The 22,190-nt window shown below is 43.9% G+C and overlaps 4 protein-coding genes across 8 annotated transcripts; 1 reads left to right on the top strand and 3 right to left on the bottom strand.

The window, feature by feature from the left end:
- Nucleotides 1–2,928: 2,928 nt before the first annotated feature.
- On the top strand, nt 2,929–5,156 carry LOC133926259 (transcription elongation factor 1 homolog). Of its 5 annotated transcripts, none has more exons than XM_062372093.1 (5): nt 2,929–3,105; nt 4,026–4,153; nt 4,247–4,317; nt 4,678–4,699; nt 4,799–5,156. In XM_062372093.1, the coding sequence occupies exons 2-5, from the start codon at nt 4,041–4,043 to the stop codon at nt 4,860–4,862; spliced, it is 270 nt and encodes an 89-aa protein (XP_062228077.1). In that variant the 5' UTR covers nt 2,929–3,105; nt 4,026–4,040; the 3' UTR covers nt 4,863–5,156. The 5 variants fall into 5 exon arrangements, with proteins under 5 accessions (XP_062228077.1, XP_062228076.1, XP_062228075.1 ...); XM_062372092.1 differs by having other exon boundaries at nt 2,930–3,125; XM_062372091.1 differs by having other exon boundaries at nt 2,931–3,125; nt 4,006–4,153.
- Nucleotides 5,157–5,415: 259 nt separating this feature from the next.
- Nucleotides 5,416–11,409, bottom strand: LOC133926258 (ubiquinone biosynthesis O-methyltransferase, mitochondrial-like). The gene is made up of 9 exons (XM_062372087.1): nt 11,041–11,409; nt 10,263–10,352; nt 9,641–9,719; nt 8,314–8,391; nt 8,117–8,165; nt 7,592–7,641; nt 6,911–7,060; nt 6,088–6,168; nt 5,416–6,015 (listed from the first exon to the last, which is right to left on the bottom strand). Exons 1-9 carry the CDS (start codon nt 11,307–11,309, stop codon nt 5,878–5,880), a joined length of 984 nt encoding a protein of 327 aa, XP_062228071.1. The 5' UTR covers nt 11,310–11,409; the 3' UTR covers nt 5,416–5,877.
- A 2,007-nt stretch (nt 11,410–13,416) lies between these two features.
- LOC133926255 (B-box zinc finger protein 22-like) lies at nt 13,417–18,869 on the bottom strand. The gene is made up of 3 exons (XM_062372085.1): nt 18,210–18,869; nt 14,675–15,289; nt 13,417–14,033 (listed from the first exon to the last, which is right to left on the bottom strand). The coding sequence occupies exons 1-3, from the start codon at nt 18,417–18,419 to the stop codon at nt 13,719–13,721; spliced, it is 1,140 nt and encodes a 379-aa protein (XP_062228069.1). The 5' UTR covers nt 18,420–18,869; the 3' UTR covers nt 13,417–13,718.
- A 955-nt stretch (nt 18,870–19,824) lies between these two features.
- Nucleotides 19,825–21,935, bottom strand: LOC133926257 (profilin LP04-like). Its single transcript, XM_062372086.1, has 3 exons — nt 21,708–21,935; nt 20,723–20,860; nt 19,825–20,211 (listed from the first exon to the last, which is right to left on the bottom strand). The coding sequence occupies exons 1-3, from the start codon at nt 21,828–21,830 to the stop codon at nt 20,077–20,079; spliced, it is 396 nt and encodes a 131-aa protein (XP_062228070.1). The 5' UTR covers nt 21,831–21,935; the 3' UTR covers nt 19,825–20,076.
- Nucleotides 21,936–22,190: the final 255 nt, after the last annotated feature.

The following is a 22,190-nucleotide window of genomic DNA, read 5'->3' as shown; positions in this document are numbered from 1 at the left end:
TGCCCGCTAATCTAGAGATGGGAAGTGGCAATCATAAGGGAGCATTTGAGTCTTAGTGACTTAAGGGGAAGTGATATCTTTGGTGGATGCTCCAACGAGGATTAGAGGAGAGTGTCAACTCCTCAATACCTCAAAAAAATCGGTGTCCTCTTGTCCATCTTTCTACTTTCCCACATTTACTTTAAGCATTTATATTCTTGCAAGCTTTAATTCCGCAATTTGCTTAGTGTCTTTGCTTTCTTGTTTTGTTGCCTTGCTGTAGCTTGTTCGTGTAGTTGCATTAAATTTCATCTAGGATAAGGTTGCTTCTTGTTCTAGTTTTCGGTACAAGTATTTTTAATTAGAGCCCAATTCACCCCCCCCCCTTAGGCCATTCGATCCTTTCAGTCGCCTGATGAACACACGAATCCTTGTGGGCCTCGGCGCTTAGAGAGGGTCTCGCCTATTCATCGAGCGAGAATTTCATAACGCCCACTGAATGAGTGAGAATTTCATATTGCCCACTGAATGGGAGACACCATTATATTGCTCATTCATCAGGCGACATGTTTGTGAATTAATTTAATTTCTGAAAGAATAGTATGGTCCGGTGAAAAATGTTTATTGCGCAAATAGTTGTCCAAACGACTTCACAAAGTGGTTCATTTTTTCCTTAATTTATCATTAATTTTGGTTCAATGTAATTTTGTCGATATTTCTTTATTTAGTTTATGTAAAATTGTGTGAGATTTTTTTTTAGTGAAGTAACGTTGGGAAGATACAAAATCAAAGTTGTCAAATAATAGTAGTCGTGAAGCACAATTACGATTATCTGGGCTCTATTAAGCAGCAAGAACTTCGACAGGTCCTTCATTCTTGTACCCTCCGATGTTGCTCCCATAAGCTCTTGAGGGGTGACAGTTGAGAGAAGCAGAGTTGAATTGAGTCAGCGCATAGATCTTTGGTATGTTGTTGTTCAGACAATTGCTAACAAGGATTTCAATAAGCTTTTAGTTGGCTCCCAACGGCACTGTAGGCTTGGCACGCTTCTTCACTAGGGAATACAATATAGTTCTGGCACCACCTCCAATAATTATTATAAGAACACTCTACTCAAAGGAGATAGGCAACATCAGGGAAGTCAGCCTCGCTGTCAAGGACATCGACGGCGTAGCCATGAGCGGAGAATGCAGGTTGCAGCTACTCGTGGTGGCAATGGCATGGAGGAAGGAGTAGCCGCTGGTGGTAGCAGGAGTGCTCGCGGAAATGGAGACACGCGTGTGGTGGCTACGACACGACGTCGAGCACTTGGTGGGTGCCACCCGGTTGAGCCTAACAGTGGTGATGGGGACCATGTGGGTGGCGTCCTAGGCGAGGGGGCTAGGGATGTGGAGATTCGGAGGTTCTCCGAGAGCACCAACGTGATATGCTTCCTTTGTCGATGTAATGCCAACGTCTCGCTCACAATGATGCAGCACATCGAGGTCAGTGTCGAGTTCATGCACCACCAGAAAGACGGTCACTCTCGATGTCAGTGGTGGTGGTGAGTTGCCCGCCCGCAGTGATGTAGTTGGCCATCCAGCCACCGAAGAGCATGGGATTGAGCTCTGCACAGGCCGTGTGGATGGCCACCATGTGCGCGGTAAGGCCGCTACTGATGATGCAGATACGTGTGTAGAGTAGTGCCACAGCGGGTCCATAGAAGGTGAGCAGGTCGGCATGTGCTCCTGGCACAACGCCATGATTCAGAGGTGGAGGGGCGTAGCCATGGGGCGGCGACCATGGCGCCTGTTGACGTGGGGGTACCGGGGTGTAGGGAAGGTAGCCTGAGGACGCAACTGTGGTCGAGGCCATTGGTGATGCAGATGGTGTAGGCATCCTTGGAGCCGCGAAGGAGCTGGCGCTACGGTTCAAGTTGGAGGCGGAGTGGTGGGCAGTGAGCATGTTGGAAGTGCGGTCGGTGAGCTCAACAAGGGGAATACTCTAGATGTCGAGGATGGTGGTCGAGTCGGTGCGGGAGCAATCGGAGAGGCGCGCGACCTCACTGGTGGATGCGTCGCACTGCGGCAGCGCCATCGTCCTGGCGACTAGCTCATCGACAGGTGGAAACGCCGCCTCTTCTGATGCCAATCCTTCCCGCTCTGCATGTGGCTGAAGCGGCGCCTGGAGAGCCAGATCGACAACGAGGGACAGGGGCGCTCGGAGTGAATCGAGCAGCGTAGGTTCCTCCATCGCAGTCTTCAACCGGTTGGTAGCCTCAAGCAGCCGGCCGGTGAGCACCGCCTACTCAGTCAGTTTCTCTAGCAATGTGACACATGGATCGTCAAGCATCTTCTCCATAGCACAAACACTCGGATCGAACGAGCTCTAATATCAATTCTCATGTACCCGATAATCAAGCACCGATCAACACAAGTATAAGAGTTGTATTGCCAAAATCCTAACAAAATACATGGTGTTTTAGGATAAAAATTGGGGGGAAAGGAAGCAAAAACTGGGGAAGAGCAATCTAGACTGAGAAGAAACATATGAGATAGCTAGGGAAGACGAAGCTGGAAGAGACAGAGTTCTGTTCTTGTTCTTTGATGCCCTCTGCTGGTAAATATCCTTCTCCTCTGTATACCTCTCTTCCTGTAGCTTGAGCCACGACAAGCCCATAGGCTCAGCCAGCCCACTCCACAGCCCACGTACGTGACAGACGGATACGGCAAGGCGGGAAGCCACGGGGAGCGAGAGCGAGAGGTGACGACAGCAGAGGGAGAGCGGGAGCAGCGGCGAGCACGTGGAGCGGTTCAGGAGAGCCACGAGGTGCGCGTAGTGATTACTACACGCCGCCGCCGCCGCTTTCCGCGTGGTAGCGGCGGTATGGGCGTCCGCCATACTTAGATGCCGCCGCTGCAGGCGGAGGCGGAGGCGGCGGCACGGATGGCGCTCGACTCGGCGTGCGTCTCGAGCACTCGAGCCCGATGGGTGGGGACTTGGTGGGACCCAGACGTCAGTGACCCGTCGACCCAAACCCCGCGTTACGCGCACCCTTCCTCCCATTATAAAGAGTCGTCTCCAGATGCTCTACCCTCCTCCCCGACCATTACATTCCGGCGTTCCCCAACCCTTCGACGCCGCGAGGTGAGCACCGATCCCAAAAAGTATCCTCAACTTTTCTCTGCTTTTCGATTGATGTTCACGTTCTTCTTGCGATTTCCTCCGGCTTGTGCGCTTCCTACTCGTTCATTTCGAGTGTGAATTTTGCGTCGTTTGTGCGCGCTTGTTGACGAGCTGATCCGCCCGATCCGTTGCCGTGGAGGTCTTGAGAGGGTTCTCGATTGAATCAGGAAATGGTATCGATGAGAATTGTTGTGTGATCCGGTGGTTTGGCCCGTTTTTGGTTGAAGGCTCGAGGGTGAGGTACGAATGGCTGGCTAGGGCTAGGGTTACTCCCAAATATCTTGATTTGTTTTTTCGAACAGGGCCTTTCCACCATTTCCATTACCAGACCGGAAATATTAAGTCTTACACGATACCAGAATGGAGAGAGCATGAATGAAAAGCTAATTTTTCCTTAGCCTATCTACTGATTCAGATAAACAAGTCTAGAAAACAAGAAAACTTATCCAATTTTCTTGATTTCCAAACAGGTTTTAGGCGGTTTATTTCACCTTTATTTTTGGCAATTGGAAGAATTGTGTCAAATACGATCTCTTCTTCCCAACCCAAAAAAAAAATGTTCCCAAAGATTATGTTATGGAAGCATTTCCTGATCAAATTGTTATTAGTTAGGTATTGTATTCTCATATGTTATTCGGTAGCTTCTATACAAGTACGTTTATTTTGCATTGCTTGTTAAGTTGGCTTAGGATCCCTTGAATTTATTAGGGTACTATGTGTCTTACACATTATGCAGGTTACATTGGATTTCCTTGTATATATCTCTTGTTGAGTATCATTGTCTTTTGGCATGTTCGTTACATCCAGAAACTTCATACATGTGTACATCTTAAGGTCATTCAGTAGACTTAATCGATGTAGTTGGTTTGATTTGAAGGAAGGAAAGAAGTTGAACCATGGGGAAGAGAAAGTCAGCGGCTAAGCCACCTCCTAAGAAGCGGATGGACAAGCTTGATACTGTCTTTTCCTGCCCATTCTGCAATCATGGGAATTGTGTTGAGTGCCGAATGTGTGTATAATTTTCCCAGTTCTCTTATTCGTCTGTTGATGCTACATTTGGTAATGCATTCAGAATTTGACTTGGTTTCTCCTTTTTATCCAGTGACATGAAGAATCTGATTGGTGAGGCTTCTTGTAGAATCTGTCAGGAGAACTTCAGCACCACTGCTAATGGTATGTCAAAACTATATATAGAACTGCACAACTTACTCCCAATTTAGCTTCTATGTGTACTATAGCTACTTATGAATTGCATAGCCATTCCTATTTCATTTTGTAATCTTGTCTTACTAATAATGGTGAACTGTGGGAGTAAGCTGTTCCATTTATGTAACACCTAATTCCGTGACTCAGATTTGGGCATGACGATGTCTGATTCTGCAAGTTCTAAAATGTTCAAACTGCATTCATCAAAATTAAACCTGGATGGTAATACCATGCATAGAAAATAGAGTTTTTAGTAGAAGTTAACCTTTGCTAAGCTTCATGTTTTCAAGTTTTTGTACTAATTGACTTATCTTTTTTTTTTGGCAGCACTCACTGAGCCTATTGACATGTAAGTCAAGCCCAACAAATAATTCTTACTCTTTGCAAAGTAGTGTAAATTCGCCATGTTTATCCTCAACTGGAGCTGAGCTGGAATTCTATCTCGCAGATATAGTGAATGGATTGACGAGTGTGAGCGTGTCAACACTGTTGAAGGTGACGATGATGCATGAGCATGTCGCCACGCGTGACGTATTAAACGGGTACTATGACTGTAATGTGCTGGCGTTCTCGAATGCCATAATCAGCCATGTATGTGGTAACGTTGTAAGGACGGTAGTGGCTGATTGATTTGCCAGTAGGCTGTTTATCTAGCACTTAATAAACTCCAAAAAGATGCAGTATACATGTATGTCAAACTCTATAAGTGGTTATGCGTGTCTGATGCCAATGGACCTAGTGCCTGTCTCAGACGATGTAACAGTGGTTTTCTGTGAGTAAGTTCTCGTGGTTTAAATTGTCCCAAATTTTAGTACCAGCAAAGAGTGATGATTTGTTGGCTCTTCATTGAAAAGAGTAAATTGCACCGCAGGTCACAATTGACCGCACTTGCCTGTTGATAGTATGCGAAGCTGTTAGTTCATGCTAGGATTGCGTATAAAAATGCAATTGGGACCTTGATTATGGATTGAAAAGGGATGATATGAATTGAATGTGTAAAAGAAGCAGTATATTGTAGAAATAATCTGCATCAAAAGCCACAGTTGGGATAACATAAGGTAGCAAATTTCTTTAGCAACAACATCCAGCTTAAGCACGAATCACAAATCACGGTTATTTATCAATAAGAATGCGATCGTGTTGCCGAGCGACCACTAGGGCATCAGCTGTGTTCAGAGACCAGAAACGTGTTCAATTCTATGGTACATAAGTACTTTGTTTAGAACAAGAACTGCCACAAATTTGAGAAAACTGCCTGGATCATCCTTATATTGCAATCAAAGAAAAAAAGGAACTAGTTCTACCTGTTAGCAGAATAGCAGTTCTCTCTCATCAACTTCTCAATGGGACTTGCACGCAATACAACTCCATGCCCCGTCTCCGAGGCAAACAAAAAAAAGGGTAGGGAAAATTTCTCCTTCGCTATTTGGTTGTATTAATATTCAAGTGATAAGTTTGGCTTCCCAGAAATCTGCATTGACAATGCAAGGTCAATTCTTTTTCTCCAGCTACCACAACGCTAAGCTGCTAACCTTGTTTCTGTGTAACTGTTGAGGTTGTTTCGCTTTTCTTGATGCCAAAAGCAATATAGTTTACACTAATATCATCTGATAGGGACCACTCTCCCCTCAGTGGGTTATAAACGAACCCTGCCATCTCTTGAACCTGGTGACAGATGTCAAGCTATCAGTAACATAACTTACCCTGGAAAACATGTTACGATAATTAATAGCTTACGGAGATAGAAGCCTTTTGCAGCATTAGAACAAGCTCCTCGGGGGTAACTAATTTGGACCACTCATGTGTGCCTTTAGGAAGCTGCATAAGTACAAAGAACTAACTTAGAATGCAATATGAATATTAACCCATAGTCTACTGTACGACAGTTTAAGTATAGCTACGCCGATATAATTGCAGAAACATGATAGGACTGAATGTTTCTTTGGAGATTTGAACCGTCAGCCACATTACTGAATTATGTCTGATCAGGGTAACAGAAACTAGAAATCAGCCGAGAAACCAGAACTGGCCTGGTCTTGAATTCAGAATGGTGGCCGGTTTAATTCACAAGTTCCCTTCATTAGGTCATTAAATTTTTCAAATTCAAAACGAAGTCTTCGAACAAGACCGATCTTGGGGACCGAACAGTTCATGGGTCTAAGACCTGGTTCTGACAACCCTACAGAAACAGCTAACTAACCTGCTATACAAAGCAAGGGGGCACTCTCTATCTGTACAATCTGTGGCATCATCAAGATGATACCGTAGAGGCCATATGTTAGGAAGGACAGAAATACCATGTTTCCTTTAGCATATAACTGAGTATTTAATTAACTGAGTATTTAATTTAGCACATAACTGAGTATTTAATATTTCATCTACCAGTTTGTTATAGCTCAAGTTCCCTGGAAGCTTTAGCTGTCAAAAAGGTATACTACAAGTTGCACTCTCAAGAGTCAAGACTTCACTGAGCTATATTTCTCAAACACAATGGGCTGCCCATCTAAATTTATCCATCTCAGGAAATGAAGCTAAAAAATGCAAGAGGGTAGATACTAACCCAATTGAGGATATACTCAGCAGCAACTATCGCAGTGGCGTATGCTCTCATTGACCGATTGATTGTTGAAACCACAGTGGCACCATTGGGAACTGTCAAAGCCGAGAGAGATTCGCAGAACTCCAAAGGATTAGCGACGTGCTCAATCACCTGTAAAATATACAAAGTTCAATCCATATTCCAGATCCAGGGTACATCAGTTAACAACTTAACATAGCTGTAAATGCAATGGGCCGGAAAAAAGGCAGTGGTGACGTGATTTAAAGATTCTATTATTCAGGATGAACTTGTACATTTGCTTATATTCTGTTTTAGATTTCACAAGTTTCTCATGGATGACTCATGTGTATGTATAGATAGAACTGAGATCCAGATAGACCCAGATGTATGTGAAACAAATTAGCTCTTACCTAAACTTAGGACTGGATTAATACAAGTATAAACATATTTGCTCTCAAGTAACTGATGCACACAAAAGTATTGCCATCGTATGATATATATTTCTAACAGGTAATTACTCTCAATTAAAAAAAGAGCAGTTGAAAACAAATGGAAAGGTATATGCAATGCAAGTATAGAACCACCAAAGAAACTGTTTCAGTGTCATTCAAAATAATTACTTGATCTATAGACTTGTTTGAAGGAGAGGATGGGTATAGATGGAACCAAAAATATGCGTACCTCAAGAGAAATTACAGCATCAAACTGCCTTTTCTCTTTTACCAATTTCTCTGCATATAAACAATTATTCATATAAGTTTTGCTCCAGTCGCAGTCATAAGAAAAACCAGGGGTGAACCACATAGATATCCAAATTCATCCTCTTGTCAAAATTGGAAAGTTATTGTTCTTCCTTTGTAGTACGGTTGAGATGGTAACCGCATTAAATTTGTACTAACAAAGTTTCCAGAGAACAATCCACACTGCTTAATCCGCATATGTGAACTAAGGACATTATTTTGAAAACAAATAGTTTACATCACACTACAGTGCCAATGGAAAAGAACTGCCAGGATCCAATGCATCAGCTCCTCTATCATTGCTCAACAGAAATGCAATAGGTAAATGAGAGTCCCTTGAAAAAAATGTTGTTCAGTCAACATACAAATTCATTTTGAGCAACATAATTAAATTGCCACCGAAATATGTCCTACAAGCGGTTAATCAAGCAACAGGAAGCACTAGTGCAAAAGTTGAGAGAGAGACCAGCTGTTGTGCAGCAATATTCAATGGAAGCGGTCGTTGGATCAGATGCCTGAGAACATAAGAACCAAAAATTATTGTCTGAAGGAGCAATAACGTTATCAATTATTGTGCTTAAAATCTCAAAATAACCCTCAAAACAAACAAACACAACTACAGCTAATAATTTACTATTTACATGATCAAGAGTTTAAACGTACAGCATGAATACTTGCGATCTTTATATTCTTGTCAACGGCATCAATTGCAGTAACTGTAGCTCCCATGCGAGCAAGAGGCTGCCATACAGCATCAATATAAGTATGTTAAATTTTTTTCACATATCACAGAAAAGAAGGGAACACCTGTTACAGTCCACAATTACACTGACAACACCCAAAAGGAATTGCAGCTACATCTAGGATATAACACTGACAATTGCAAACAAAAATATTGAAGTATGCCAGCTTTACATTTTTTATTAAATTAATTAGCAACACCACATGTAATGTTGCAGAGCTGAACTAGCACAAGTGTTGAGGTTTGCAGCCTAAGTCACAAAGCCATTTAAACATGGAACTAAGGAGCCCATTTCAGCATTTTCTACGTACCAAATTGTTCCCCGTAGAGTAGGAACAAAAATAAGACAATAAATGATTGAAGTCCACATCAGTAAGCTTGACTCAGACTTAGGATAGGTAAGGTGATTTAGGACTTGCCCATTGCTAAAAGATTACTCCCTCCGGTCATAAACACATGTCGTTTTGGAAAAGGTTAGGTCAAACTTTTAAAACTTTGACTAACAATAGCTTTCAAAATATTTAGTTTGGAAACCTTAAAATCATATGTGTAGATTTGCCTTGAAAAATGCTTTCATAATATCACAAATTCAATGGATTTTATAAATATATTCTAATAGAAAATTATGGTCAAAGCTATACATTGGAGACCGTGTCTTATTCAAAACGACATGTATTTATGACCGGAGGGAGTATTATATATGTGAAAATAATTTCAATCTAAAATTTTAACCAGCATGCCCATGTGTTCAACGGATTTCTAAATAATATTAAAAGTTAAACTCTACCCGCTGACCAATTCATCATTCATAAATAGTTGTACTTAAATCTTGAAATTAGATATGAAATTCACACCGATTCGCAAGCAACAAGTAACCATATCATAAGCCAAATGAATACATGTGTGAGCTGATAACCCCATTCTCCAAAGACATACTCCAAGGAACAAAGCTCATGTGTGCACAGAATCAGTCCACAGAAGACCTCCAAGGTGGAGGGAGAACTTACCATTACCAAGTCAATCTTTTAAGCAGTAAAGATATGAGTGCATTGCCCAATATACCACCTCAAATAATATGATAAGCAAAAGGCCCACTAGTAAACATCAGTATCCATTTCTGTAGTCTGTAACTGTGGCCACATGAGCCACATACATATCCCTTCATAAAAATTAATGTCCCTTTACTATGTTAAATGCCGAAAGGTAGTAGTAATTCACAGAAATGATTGACAGAGATAACCTTTATACCTCTGACAGAATGCCACCTCCACATCCAACATCGATAACTTTGAGACCTTCAAGTGGCATAGATGAATATGGATCCCTCCTGGAAGAACGAATATGAGCACTTACACAGTTAGCTAAAAAGAAAAAAACAAATAGTATGTGTTGTTCCTTAAGACATGTCAGTTTATAGTCCAAATAAAGAAGTTTCTAGCACAAACATGCAAATGGAGTACTACAAGCATTTACAAATATCATTACTGATTTGGTTAGTCCAGTGCAGCATAGTAATTCACTAGTTCAATCAAGAAATCAATCCTATAGAAAGGCACTGCCCATGTAGACCAGGAACCACCTTAAGAGGAGATTTTATTCACCAACGGCATGCTCTATCAATTTTTTGTCTTTGAGATGGTAAGATATGCAACAAAGGAAACATTACAGATCATGTATAACTTCAAATTCAATAATTGGTAAAATGAATATGTTAAATGGCTGCAGAAATCAAATAACTTCAACATTCAACCTTAAGTTATTCTTGTACCATTAGAAATATAGTGTGGCAGTAGACTTCATGTAAATTTATTCAGGAGGCTAGCGATGATATCAGCAAAAATGAATATGTTAAAAGGGTGCTGAAATGTACCTGAAATGTCTACAGAGAGTGGAGCGGATAAAAGATATCCGGATGGGATTCATCAAATGCAAAGGTTTGAATGGACCATCAAAATCCCACCTGTTTATTCCAAAAACAGCACCATCACCAATAAGCAGTTACATGCAAGGCAATAGTTTGTAGTTCCCTTCCAAATTGAGCATTTCATGTGCAAATTAAAACAAGTTACACTGGTAGCTGAACACTCCCATCTTATTCACAGTCCGTTTTGTGTCCTTCCTAGAAAGCAGCTTGCAACGTGCTGATATCCACAAACATACGTGCCGATTCAACACCACTAGCTATTCTATTATTGTATACATCCAATTATTGTATACATCCAATTATTGTATACATCCAACACCCAACCAAGGGTACCAAAAGGAATAAATGATGGTACAAGTATTAGTATTTCAGATTGCTTCGTTTAGCACCTTATCTTAACCATCTCACGGGTGCACATGAGAACCATTATTCAATTCCAAAGTTCGCAAGGCTAATAGCAATCCCCCACAGTGCCCATCACTGTGGGAACCTGCTCCCTGATGAGAACACCCAAAAAAAATGTAGGCCAACTAGTTTGTTCAACTCAAGCGCTTTGGCTCTCATGCTAGAGGTACTGTTCAACGCCATCTTCAAATACATACACGCGCGCATTCAAACAAGAAGATCGTTCAATCCCATTCCAGCTCAAAATTTCATCAAGCATTCAGCAAAAGCACGGGAGTTCGTCGTCTCAGGCAAAACAAGGGAGGGATCTCACTCTCACCAGGTCTCGGCGATGGCGGCAAACTTGGCGACCTCGGTGGGGTTCAGCGACGAGACAGTAGGCCCTCCGCCCGATCGCGATGGACCCTTAGGTGGAGATGGAGAAGGAGGAGGCGGGGGCAGGGGCGAGGAGGAGGCACAGCGGCGCCATTGGGGGAGGATGGCGTGGGAAGGCGAGTGGCTAGGGTTTGGGATTTGTGCCCTGCCGGGGGTTGTGGAGGCCGAGGAGAGGAGGGGGCGGCGGAGGGAGGGAGGGACGCGGCGGAGCATCGTTCCCGCTGCGACGGCGCACCTGCGCGAGGTCAGAGGTTTTCCCTTGCTGGGAGAAGGCTGGGCTGCAGGCCATCCAGACCATTCATTGGATGCGCTATCGAACGGCTCAGATGAGATGAGGAGTTGCTAGGATTAGTCAGATCTTTGAGCTAACCAGGCTCGGGGCCCGTTTGAAACATTAGAATTTAATCAAATTCCTGGAGGCATTGAAGTATTTTGTCTGCACAATTTTTGCATTCCAGACAGATTCTTATTCAGTTGGAAGCAAAATCTTGGCATAGTTTGGTACAATTGTTGCAGGCAAATTTGGCCAAGCTAGTCAAATGTTTATTACCAACCATGCGTAAGCTCACCGTTTCTCTGCCACAACCTAGTCTCGTTAGGCAAAAATGTGCACTTTGACAAACCTAATCAATCATAGGTTATATGAAATCTTTCCATCCAGATTATCAGTGACGGATCCAGAACCATTAGAAAGAAGGTTATCTCTCTTCTTCCTCCTCTCCTCCTCTTCTAACTAAAAGGAGTCCTAGGACTCTCATGTGCATCCGAAGTAGGGGGCTCGAGCCCTCTGATCTGCCCCTAGAGATTGACATCATCTAAACTATAGTGAAAACTTATAATTAGTGATGGAGCTAGAACCAAATTTTAGGGAGGATGGCCTCTTCTTTATGCTCCCCCACCTCTCCATCTTCTTCTTCTCCATCTCCTCTTCCTCTCTCCTCCACCCCTTCATTTCAGTGAAGCTGTAGCCAGTAGGGGGTGAAGCCCCCTAGCCTCCCCCCTTGCTGGATCTACCGCTGCTTGTAGTCCTCCTACATTTCCACAAATTGGCGATCGATTCTCGATGTGTTAGACAATTGTGTCAAATAATAGTTTGATGTGTCTACGCTATAGTATTCTACACAACGTTGGTGTGTCCTCCATTGACGACGACCATCACCGCCCTAAGGATGGCAATTGGACCTTCGAGTACCATGCCCAACGAGTCCAGGTTCGGGTCTAAAATTTCGCCCACGGGTCCGTTGGGTCGAGTATCTGAAATGGGTTAGGTTGAGCTCGGATTTTCCCGAGACATGCATGCAGTCCACTAGCCAAGGCTCAACTGCACTTCTGTAGAGGCCCAGACGGCCAGGCCACACCCACTAACCGGCGGCTAGGGTTAACTCACAAGTGAAGTGGTCGAGTGCATCTCCCATGCCGAAGATCCCCAACGTGCTCCTCCTCGTCATCTTCAACCGCATCGGTGATGTCAAGGCGTTCGGCCGCTGCTCCCTTGTCTCTCGACTCCCACTGCTTTCACGAGCTCATCTGACAGTCATCCCCCTCGTTGACTCTGTCCTCATCCATGTAGATCGTGTCATCCCCGACGAGCCCCCCTCCTCCTCGCCCTGTCGACGTTGTCCTCTCCTACAGCCTCCATGCGCGCCCAACACAAATCATCGATCCCCGATGCCGCCTCACCTCTCCCCAGCCTGTCGGGCATGTGCGCATCTGCCATCGTGGACCACACACATGCCAGGTCCTCCCCCTCACCCCATAAGTCCACAACCACAGGGTCTTCTCACAGATCGGCGCTGGCAGATGGACCCATCGGTCGCGGCGGGATGGGATGGGAGAGGGTGTGAGGAAGATGGAGTGAGGATTGACAATGAATCGTCGGGTTTCGGACCCCATCAGGTCTTGGGTCCCCGCCAGGTGGTTTTCCACCTGGTATGAATTTTAAGGCAAGGCCAAGTTTGAGGATCAGGTGCGTTCTCGCTCCGTCCGATCTTAACCTGACACGTTACTATCCTTATGCCACCCCCAATCCCATTGGCCACCAGGAATCTAAGGCCCGGAGAATGCCGGAGCAGTGGAAATCAACATCGCAAGAGACCACTCAAAGCTCAGGAAGATCGCCGCTGTCATACAAGAACAGCGAACCTCGTTTGGCCCATGGCGGGTTGATTTCACCGTAAAAGATGAGCACAAGCAAGGCAGCAAGGGACCAGGCATAATATGGCGAAACTGGAGCAATTCCAAGTTGCCGGCTAAACTGGAGCAAGTGTAACTTGCCCTGGTGTCCCTTTCAACGAAAAACAAAAAGAGCAAAAACTTTCCATGCGTATGACGTTTTGAGTGCATGACGTACTGGAGAATCAAGATGTTACCGATGCTCCTCTTTATTTCACTATGTACACAAATTTGACGCCTCTGAGCTCATAACAATTCACAAGCCAGAATGTTCAGGGGGAAAAACATCGTCGAAGCATTACAACACACTTTAGCCTGACTACTGGAGAAAATCATTTGAAGTTTGAATGATCATCCAGTCCGGTTTTTTGTGTTCTGGCCCATCAGGACTCAGGAGGCCATTTTCAAGATGGCCTAACTAGATAGAGTTGTCCAGTGCTCTTCTTGTTATCAAAACTGTCTCCTTCGACGCTTGAAACCAGCAGGTACAGCGAAATTATTTTGAGAGCTTTGGAAGGAGGGAATTTCTGGGACGAACATGGTGCTGTCATATGCAGGGTAATGCAAATTCCCCTGCCAATAAAGCCCCGAGGCTGTAGGTGGTGAGGGAACCTTAGCTACTGTCAATGAAATCTCAGGCACCCGGCCCAGATATTCGTCAGCATCCAATCCAGGTACCTGACCTAACAGTTCTTCAGCAACAAAGCCTTCAGCTAGACAGCATTGTGGAGATCCGCCAGCACTCCCTAGCTTAGCATTATCACCCTGCAGACCGAGACATGGACGGAATAAGAATGATGTCTCCATAGAAAAGCATATCCGACTTGCAAGTGAATTAAGCGTAAATGTAGATGTTACACTAAAATATAGATCTTTGTGTCACATTATGGTTCAGCTCCGACTACTGCTAAGAGCCAGTGTTCAATGGTCAACAAATCTAGCAACACCAAAAAGTTTATGTTGAACAGTTTGAAGTCTAAACCTATCAGTACGCTAGCACGACTCTGGAACTTTACAGTTCAACTATCACCATATTAGTTGATAAATTAGCTGGTTATCTAAAGGTTATATTAAGCTTCAACCTAAATCAGCTTATGCATTAATTTCCTCTAGTAGATGTTGGACTGAACTCTGAGTAGTCTGCATTATATCACAGTATAAGGTTCATAATTGCAACAAAATTCTGCACTATTATCACAGTAAAAGCCTTCAATTCAAATGGATCGACCTAGCCATCCATTAATAATGCAGTCAAGAACTAGAAAATTCACATCATGAGAACAAGAAATGCTCTCTATCAGTTGTGTTAATATGCATTCCAGAAACAACTGAAAATTGCACACGAGATACTAATCACATAGGGGAAAAAACAGACAAACCGGCAAGTGTATAATACGATAACTTACCTTAGAAGAACTATGCTCAGCAAACCCGAAGTTTGAGCAATATTCTGAGTTACTGAAGAACTCATCCACAGGCCAATCTGGTAGACTATCTGACCCATTACCACCTGAGAATGGCAAGCTGTAGGCCCGATCATTATCTCCATTAATTTGGTTGGAGAAGGCTGTTGTGGTCTGGCTAGATTGGAGAAGTGTTGGACTTTCCTCCGACAAGTACTCAGTGAAGTACTTAGGTGGAGGTTCTGGTGATCGAATTGCACCATTGTGCATCGTCCAATCAACTACTCCTGGCCTGACAGTTGGTACAGAGTTCTGCCTAGAATAATCTCCATTGATCACAGTTTGGCTGGGAACAGAAGCACTGCCTTCACCTGAAAATAAGACTGTCGAGTTTCTCTTTGGCATCTGTTTTGGCTGATATACCGATCCACCACCAGCATTAACATGCTTATCAGCAATAGGTGGAACTGGATCAGCAGGATCAAGGCCCACCTGAACTCCTGTAAGTAGGAATCTCTGATGTACTGAAACAAAGGAATTTACTGTGTGTATAGCAACATCACAGTCTCTACAAAGTAGTGCACGGTCCTCTAGGCAGAAGAAGTACCCAGAAGCCTCCTGAAATAGGGATAAACATGAGAAATGTCTTGCAGTAGGAATCAAAACAGCGCAAAGAAAATTGTGTGTGCTCTGTTATCTCCAATAACTGGAGCACTAGTCCTGCCTCTGCACATGGGCCTTGCACAAGAGGTGGCCAACTGAGCAGAGGCAAAGTACAACATACAGTCATTAGAATATCTGGATCCAAGTAGTCCAATCAGGACCATAGCTCAAAGGTAAAATACAAGTGACCCAACATATATACGACGACTAGGTCCTCTTAGACAGAAAATAACACAAAGTATAAAGATAAAATGAACATAGTTAAAATGAATAAAGACACATTTAACAGCGATCCTGAACGCGCAAGGCTCTTCCTCTAGCCACCAGCCAAACAAGTGCAAATTGTCAGAGACAATCACCTCACAACTTAAGTTTTTCTGTCTACAGCCTCACAACTCAGGTTGATACTGCATAATGAAGTCACTATGCATAGACTCAGATAATAACTTTACAACTTTTAGCATTTAGGTTCTATTAAGAATTGTCATATGTGGCAGCTTAATGATAGTTACCAAATGAAAAAAGGCGTATGTGACGTCATTATACATAGACTCAAGTAATAACTTTACAACTTGAGATTAGAGGGACAACACTTAGAAGGTACCCTTTTTAGCTGCCTCAAGGTAAAGTGGTACTTGTGGGCAATGCACACATATGAGCACGAGTTTGTACATGTGTATTGTGTGAGAATCTTTTTTTTTTTCTTCTTAAAAGTTGATCTCGCTTTCCACTAGTGGTACATTAGGTGGTGGTGACAAAGAGGAAGATTATGTAAGTGCAATATAAATACTATTGGAATTCACTCTAGTAAAATGTACCATTTTAAGTGGTCTTTTATATATGTATGTACTATTTTAAGCCTTCATAAAATGGTCAGCAATAATATTCAGGTCAACTAGCTAAAAATGAACAAGTGGAGAGAAAGCTTTTCTCTAGTGTTAAATTGTTAATGGCTAGACTTTGAGTGATCTTTGCCATTGAACTTGATCCTAAATATCAGTGATCTTCACCATTGACCTTGATTGTAAATATCATTCCAGTAACAAGTACATTGTGGTACCCTTTATACTGCACATTTTCCTCTAGGGAACACCGGATTAAATGCTTAGATGTGCATTTCATTGAAGCAAGGCTGCAAAAGTTGACTGGGACTGCATGTGTATGCATATGCTCGGAACCCAGGCAGTATGGTGAAGAAAGCATGCTCATACCTGGGCCCATGCAGGACAGCATGATCCACTCCAGCCAACACTAATCATTTTTCCTTACTGGTTTAAAACTGATAGGTGTTAACTTTAACATAAAAAATATCAACACCTTAAGGAAGTACTGAAGAGCTTTCTTAAAACATAATTTACCAAAATTAAAGGTATATGCGGATCCAAACATGGCCAAATGGGCCATTCGGCCGGCCCGGCACGGGCCCAGCTCGGCACGACCCGGCTACGGCACGGCCCGAACGACCCATCTACTGTAGCAGATCGTGCCATGCTAGGCCGGCCCGGGCACGATTTAAATAGATAAAAAAAATATATAGAAAATAAAAAAATATATATAATATATATAGAAAATAGATAAAAATATAAAAAATAGATAAAAAAAATAAAAAAATTGATAAAAAAAAATAGCTACAAAATTAAAAATATATATAAAAAATAGAAAATAATCGGGCATTTGCGTGCCGTGCCGGATCGTGCCGGGCCGTGCGGTCCTGGGCTGGGCCGTGCCTACAGTGCCGTGCCTCGGGCTGGCCCAGTAGGCACGGCCCATTTGGACATCTTTTTGCGGATCTGTATTGGGACATGACCAAATCAGTAGCGGAATGAGAGCCTCAGTCCATAACTGTCATCTTCGAAAACCACAACCTTCACCTTAGGCTTAATTCAACAACTAGGGAGTAACCCATCATTCCCTGGCTTGTTCATTTGATTTGATCATTAACTACTTGGTACAGATATGTTTCAAAAGATAACTTGCAGTACTATCTCAATCAACAGTTTACAAAAGTTAATATTAGATTATCATGGATAGCAACTTAGCCTCCTTTGGATGTTGGGAGATAACTTTGACCAAGTCTAGATTGATTGCATAAGCCCCCTTGCCTCTTCTTCTTCACCATGAACAAGTGCAATGCAGTTGCATCTCACTACAATTCAAACCATTGGGCATTGGTGTGCACCACCACAACCTAACATATTCCTTCTAAGCTCAATTTGAATACAAACTACTAATGGGCATCACTGCCACAAGTGTGAAATCAAATGGTAGTGAAGCAACTTCAAGTGTGCAGAATGAGATAAGCGAAACACTTGCACCAGGGTTTTTACTTATAAATGTTCATCACAGCATCAATAGTTTACTTTGTTTTCTTAAGGCAATGTTTAGCAAAGCGGTGTCTCAGTGATAATATTGGTCCTCAGCGGTGGCACATCAGTACATCATCCAAGTCAGTCTCTTCATAAATTATAAATCCTAGAGGTCCCAGCGGTATATCACATCATGATACCTTCCCTGGTATCACACTTCGTGAGCAAGAAATCAACTAACTAATTCCCTATGGTGTTCACTGATCAGATCATCAATAAACGTTTTTGATATATGAATCATGCTTATGCTCCAGGCACTAAGAGACTCAGCATTCCTAGGGCCGCCCAGACACCTGCCGCAGCTTGTTACAGAAGGCAGCATTAAGCGCAGCTTCGCTTCAATCGCCGATAAAAAGTGGTTGCGACAACGCATATCTAAAACGTAAGGGAAACATCAATCGTTTCATTTAAACACCGAAATTTCCAGCTTGCGACAGCCCCAAACAGCCAAACCCCCAATCCGGCGGCAGAAATGGAGGGGCAGAGAGAGACAGGGCGCGGGGCCGGACCTGGCAGATGTCGCACTTGGGCACGGCCGGCGCCGCGGCGGCCGTCGCGGGGGCGCCGGCGTCCGACAGGAGCGGCACCCGCTGGTGCTTCCCGGCGAGCTTGTTGGCGGCGTGCACCTCCTCGTCGCAGGCGACGCAGAGCGCCGCCTCGTCCGCGCAGCACAGCACCCGCGCCTCCGCCGCGCCGCACGCGTTGCACTGGATCTTCATCCCCGCCGCGGAAGCTGGGGTTTTAGGAGAGGAACGACGGACGGCGACGCGGGGATTGGTGTGATTGGATCGGGCTCCCTCTCCGTCTCTCTCCCCCCGCGGCTTTAGCTTCTAAGCGAGAGGGGGATGGGGGATGCGAGCGTGTTGCTGTGCTGATTAGGTGCGCGCTTTGTTTAATAATTAGTGGTGGGGTGAGGTTGCTTTCAGTGGCCGGCGACTAGCGCTGGCGAGGGGAGACGAGATGGGATGGGAGGGGACGAAGAGAACGAGGCGAAGCGGCGGTGGTCAAAGAGCAGGGCAGGGGCGGGCGGCCATGGGACGGGGGCGTCAGTTACCCAGCGCCGGACGGCGGTGCTCATCCGTCATCTCCGATGTCGGCACATTCCGCTGGGCGACTAGCCGATTATGGGACTGCCGCTTTGCGCCAAATTTTGCCTTTCCACGACGGCTACCGCGTCTTTCCTGATATTTTTTTACCACGTTTTTTTTAAAAAATTGTGCAAACAAATAATTCAATATAAATATAAATGTGCAGACATTGATTTTTAGTCGTTATACCTTCCAGCATCCTATCAAAAAAACCCTCTGACAGTCTCTATCAGAAATCAATATAGATCATGTGAAAATGATAGGAGGAAGTATTATCTTTGTCTTTAGATCAAGATCTGATGAATGAAAATCAATATATTTTTTTGTTTATCACGTATTATCGCACACTCATACATCTCATACAAGCGTGATTGTGCATCCTAACACGGATGATCTTTAGTTCCATTTCGTATGGGGATCGATCATAACGATCTCACTTGACCTTCTGCTGCAACTTCTACCTTTTCTTGTTGGTTTTGTAAGTACTCTAGCTTTCATAATGAAATTGGGAGCGAAAAACTTCATTTCTAGAGGGAAAATGGATATAAGAATATTAAGCCGAACATTGTTTATCATTCAGCCAGAAGGCCGAGGTGTCGCATCGTTCGCAACTTCTAAGTTGGAGTAGGCGAGTAGCTAGCACAGACATTGAACTTCTGTCAAGTTTCAGAATTTCTCCAGGGACTTGAACAAAACAAGACTTTAAGCGGATTTGGGAGAGATCGTACGTACGAAACGAAAACCGGCGATCACGCTGTACTTAAAAAGAGTTGCCTGGGTTTTAATCTGAATAAGTGAATAAGGAGGATTAGGAGCACGAGGGGCAATCATGGTTCCATTCCTAAAAACTACGGAAAGTGCTCTCTTTCCATATCAGGACTAACAAGCGATTCCAGTTTCGAAGTGGAAGACAATTCTAGCACCATTTTCTTTACCTTTTCTGCCTGCTCCACCAGACAACGGTGCTAGCGTAATAGAGCATGATGAAAACTAAAATGGACTACGGGAAGAATCCAACAGCAAGCCAGCAAACAAGTAAAATGAACTCATCTCCATAAAGCAGCAGGGTCCACAAGTACCATGACCAGGGAAATGTACATTACTCAGTGAAACAACAGCTCAGTTTGATATAACGCGATGCCAAACATAAACCCCAATTAAATCCTTTTCAACATGTCACCCAACCAACAAACCCAAGCTGATACGCCAAGTAGATGCAAGCCCACAGATTACTGAAACAAATGAGGTGCAAACTTAGTGCCAAATGACCAAAATAACATATGGAAATTTAGAACCCCTGCTCGACCAGATAATCGCCGAGCCTCTCCACAATCATGTTGCACTGCCCTGGTGTCATTGGCTCATCGTAGATACCAATAATCAAGGCCAGGTTGGTCTTCTTGATAGTAATGCCTCCAGTCCCCTGTAAGGAATATGGAAACAGTAAGCGAAGTTCCTTCTCTTTTTCTGTAATCTGGGAGGAAATACAAAATTGTGCAACATTCCTTGTAGGAGATATCACTGCAGAGTAAATCTGATATTGACTAGTCACAGTCTAAGGACTCGCTGCTAACAAATGGTGCTCCTTATTACACGCTCATTTGCTTATTCAATGGATGCAACCCAGATTTGATGACACTTCAGACTATACACTAAATTACTGCCCACTTCGTTGTGAAACATAATTACATATTATACAAGGCTTGTACATGCTAATCGATAGCATAGTTTGGCACTTCTATCAATATCCAAGGGCATATAAATAGACCATGACCAGAGTTGTCTTTTAACACTTCCATAACTCGATCCATATCACAATAAAAACTACAATGCTACATAAAAGAATTCGGTTTATTTTTGTAAAATTAACAGCATACGAAAAGGCATCAAAGCACTGCGGATATCAGTCAATCTGTTTCAAGAACAAAATGTACCTTCTTTCCTCGGATAACAACACCGGATTCACCTTGGATCACCATGTATTTTGTGCCTGCAAGGAAAAGACCGGTTGGTGCTAGGGTTCCAGGTTCATCAAAGTCCTTCATGATGGCAGCAATCTCCTCAGGAAAGTACTGCAGCATGCAGCAGGAGACATGAACATGAGAACTCAGCAGGCAGGACAAAAAGGAGATGTATCACATAATGCACGTAACAGTGTAACAACTGATGACACTCAAAGACATCCTCTGCATAAGGACTCCATTGTAAATTCAGTCTCTGGTGGAACAACAAAGCAATTCTACCAAAGCATCCCACAACCATATGATAATGCGATGGTGAAATAAACTATCAAGTTCTAAGGTATAGTTAAGGTCTGGTGAGACCTTTCCCAAATCACTTATTTTCCTAGTTAGGCACGCATCATAGCATCAAATCAACATCTAGAAAACCCATATGCTTCAGGTCGCACCATTGACAATATGTTGACACAAACCTATCTGGATCGAACAAAGTAGTCGGTGGACCTCTTCTAGCAGCTACTCCCTTTGATTTTACATGTAACTCGATGCTGCGAGGTTCCTGTGGAAGCATTTCCACTTCTGAAACTAGCATAGTTTCCAAGACTAGAAGCAAGCCTAATCGAAGGACCAAACTGGATGGCGTCATAGGCCAATAAACCCGATCCTGCCTTCCTCACCGGCAAATCCACCATTTACACATCATTGAGTTTAACACCCAACCCCCTCTCTCCAATTGACAGGAAACGCCAACCACGGCGAGAAGGATATGGACCCGCATCTCGCCCCCGCAACGAAGATCCGGACCTCCACCCGCCCCGATCCGGCCATGGCGGCCGCGCAACGGGAGCAGATCACGACGGGGGCACAGATCTAGCATCACGAGGATCTAGAGCAGCCGCAGGAGCTCAACAGAAACACGAAATAGGACTAGACAAGTAGACTAGAGAGAGAGAGAAACCTTGGGGAAGTTGAGGGACTGCGCCCAGACGCTGCCGTCGTGGCCGACGATGGCCGCGGAGGTGAGGGTCTGGCCCTCGATCTCGCACATCAGGTGGTCGTCGACGTACGCCTGCCACGACATCTTGCTCCGCTGCGGCGGCGACTCCTCGCTTCGCTTCGCTGCTTCTGCTGCTCGGTCTGCTTGGATCGCACGCGGTCTCTCGGCTGGGCGGCTGGGCTGGGTGGGGTGGGGAATATATCGGTTGCGTGCGGGGGTTGGGTGAGGTGAGGGCGTGGATGACCGTAACCTATCATTCCTTCTAATTAAACACACCTTTAAAATTCTATTTTTCCTACTCTATTTTCTTTTCTCTTGTTTTCTTTTATTTTCCTCTTTTTTTCTTTTTTCACCAGTTTTTAATTTTAAAGGTACTAGGACTGAGAAATAGATAACTGTTTAGTGGGGTAAGGTGTTGTGCAAATTGAGAATAAAAGCGATATT

Source organism: Phragmites australis, chromosome 8, assembly GCF_958298935.1.
Source record: "Phragmites australis chromosome 8, lpPhrAust1.1, whole genome shotgun sequence".
In the NCBI taxonomy this organism is placed as follows: domain Eukaryota; kingdom Viridiplantae; phylum Streptophyta; class Magnoliopsida; order Poales; family Poaceae; genus Phragmites; species Phragmites australis.
This window is presented reverse-complemented; position numbering and strand designations above follow the sequence as displayed.

Coding starts and splice junctions, on each gene's coding strand:
- LOC133926259 (XM_062372093.1), top strand. CDS start 4,041: ATGGGGAAGAGAAAGTCAGCGGCTAAGCCACCTCCTAAGAAGCGGATG. Junction 4,154..4,246: donor AATTGTGTTGAGTGCCGAAT/GTGTGTATAATT, acceptor CTTTTTATCCAG/TGACATGAAGAATCTGATTG. Junction 4,700..4,798: donor CTCACTGAGCCTATTGACAT/GTAAGTCAAGCC, acceptor TCTATCTCGCAG/ATATAGTGAATGGATTGACG.
- LOC133926258 (XM_062372087.1), bottom strand. CDS start 11,309: ATGCTCCGCCGCGTCCCTCCCTCCCTCCGCCGCCCCCTCCTCTCCTCG. Junction 9,720..10,262: donor ACTCTCTGTAGACATTTCAG/GTACATTTCAGC, acceptor TCGTTCTTCCAG/GAGGGATCCATATTCATCTA. Junction 7,642..8,116: donor ATATTGCTGCACAACAGCTG/GTCTCTCTCTCA, acceptor GTTTATATGCAG/AGAAATTGGTAAAAGAGAAA.
- LOC133926255 (XM_062372085.1), bottom strand. CDS start 18,419: ATGAAGATCCAGTGCAACGCGTGCGGCGCGGCGGAGGCGCGGGTGCTG. Junction 15,290..18,209: donor CCAAGTGCGACATCTGCCAG/GTCCGGCCCCGC, acceptor TCCCTATTTCAG/GAGGCTTCTGGGTACTTCTT. Junction 14,034..14,674: donor CTGAGCATAGTTCTTCTAAG/GTAAGTTATCGT, acceptor CTCGGTCTGCAG/GGTGATAATGCTAAGCTAGG.
- LOC133926257 (XM_062372086.1), bottom strand. CDS start 21,830: ATGTCGTGGCAGGCGTACGTCGACGACCACCTGATGTGCGAGATCGAG. Junction 20,861..21,707: donor AGTCCCTCAACTTCCCCAAG/GTTTCTCTCTCT, acceptor TGCATGCTGCAG/TACTTTCCTGAGGAGATTGC. Junction 20,212..20,722: donor TTGTTATCCGAGGAAAGAAG/GTACATTTTGTT, acceptor TATTCCTTACAG/GGGACTGGAGGCATTACTAT.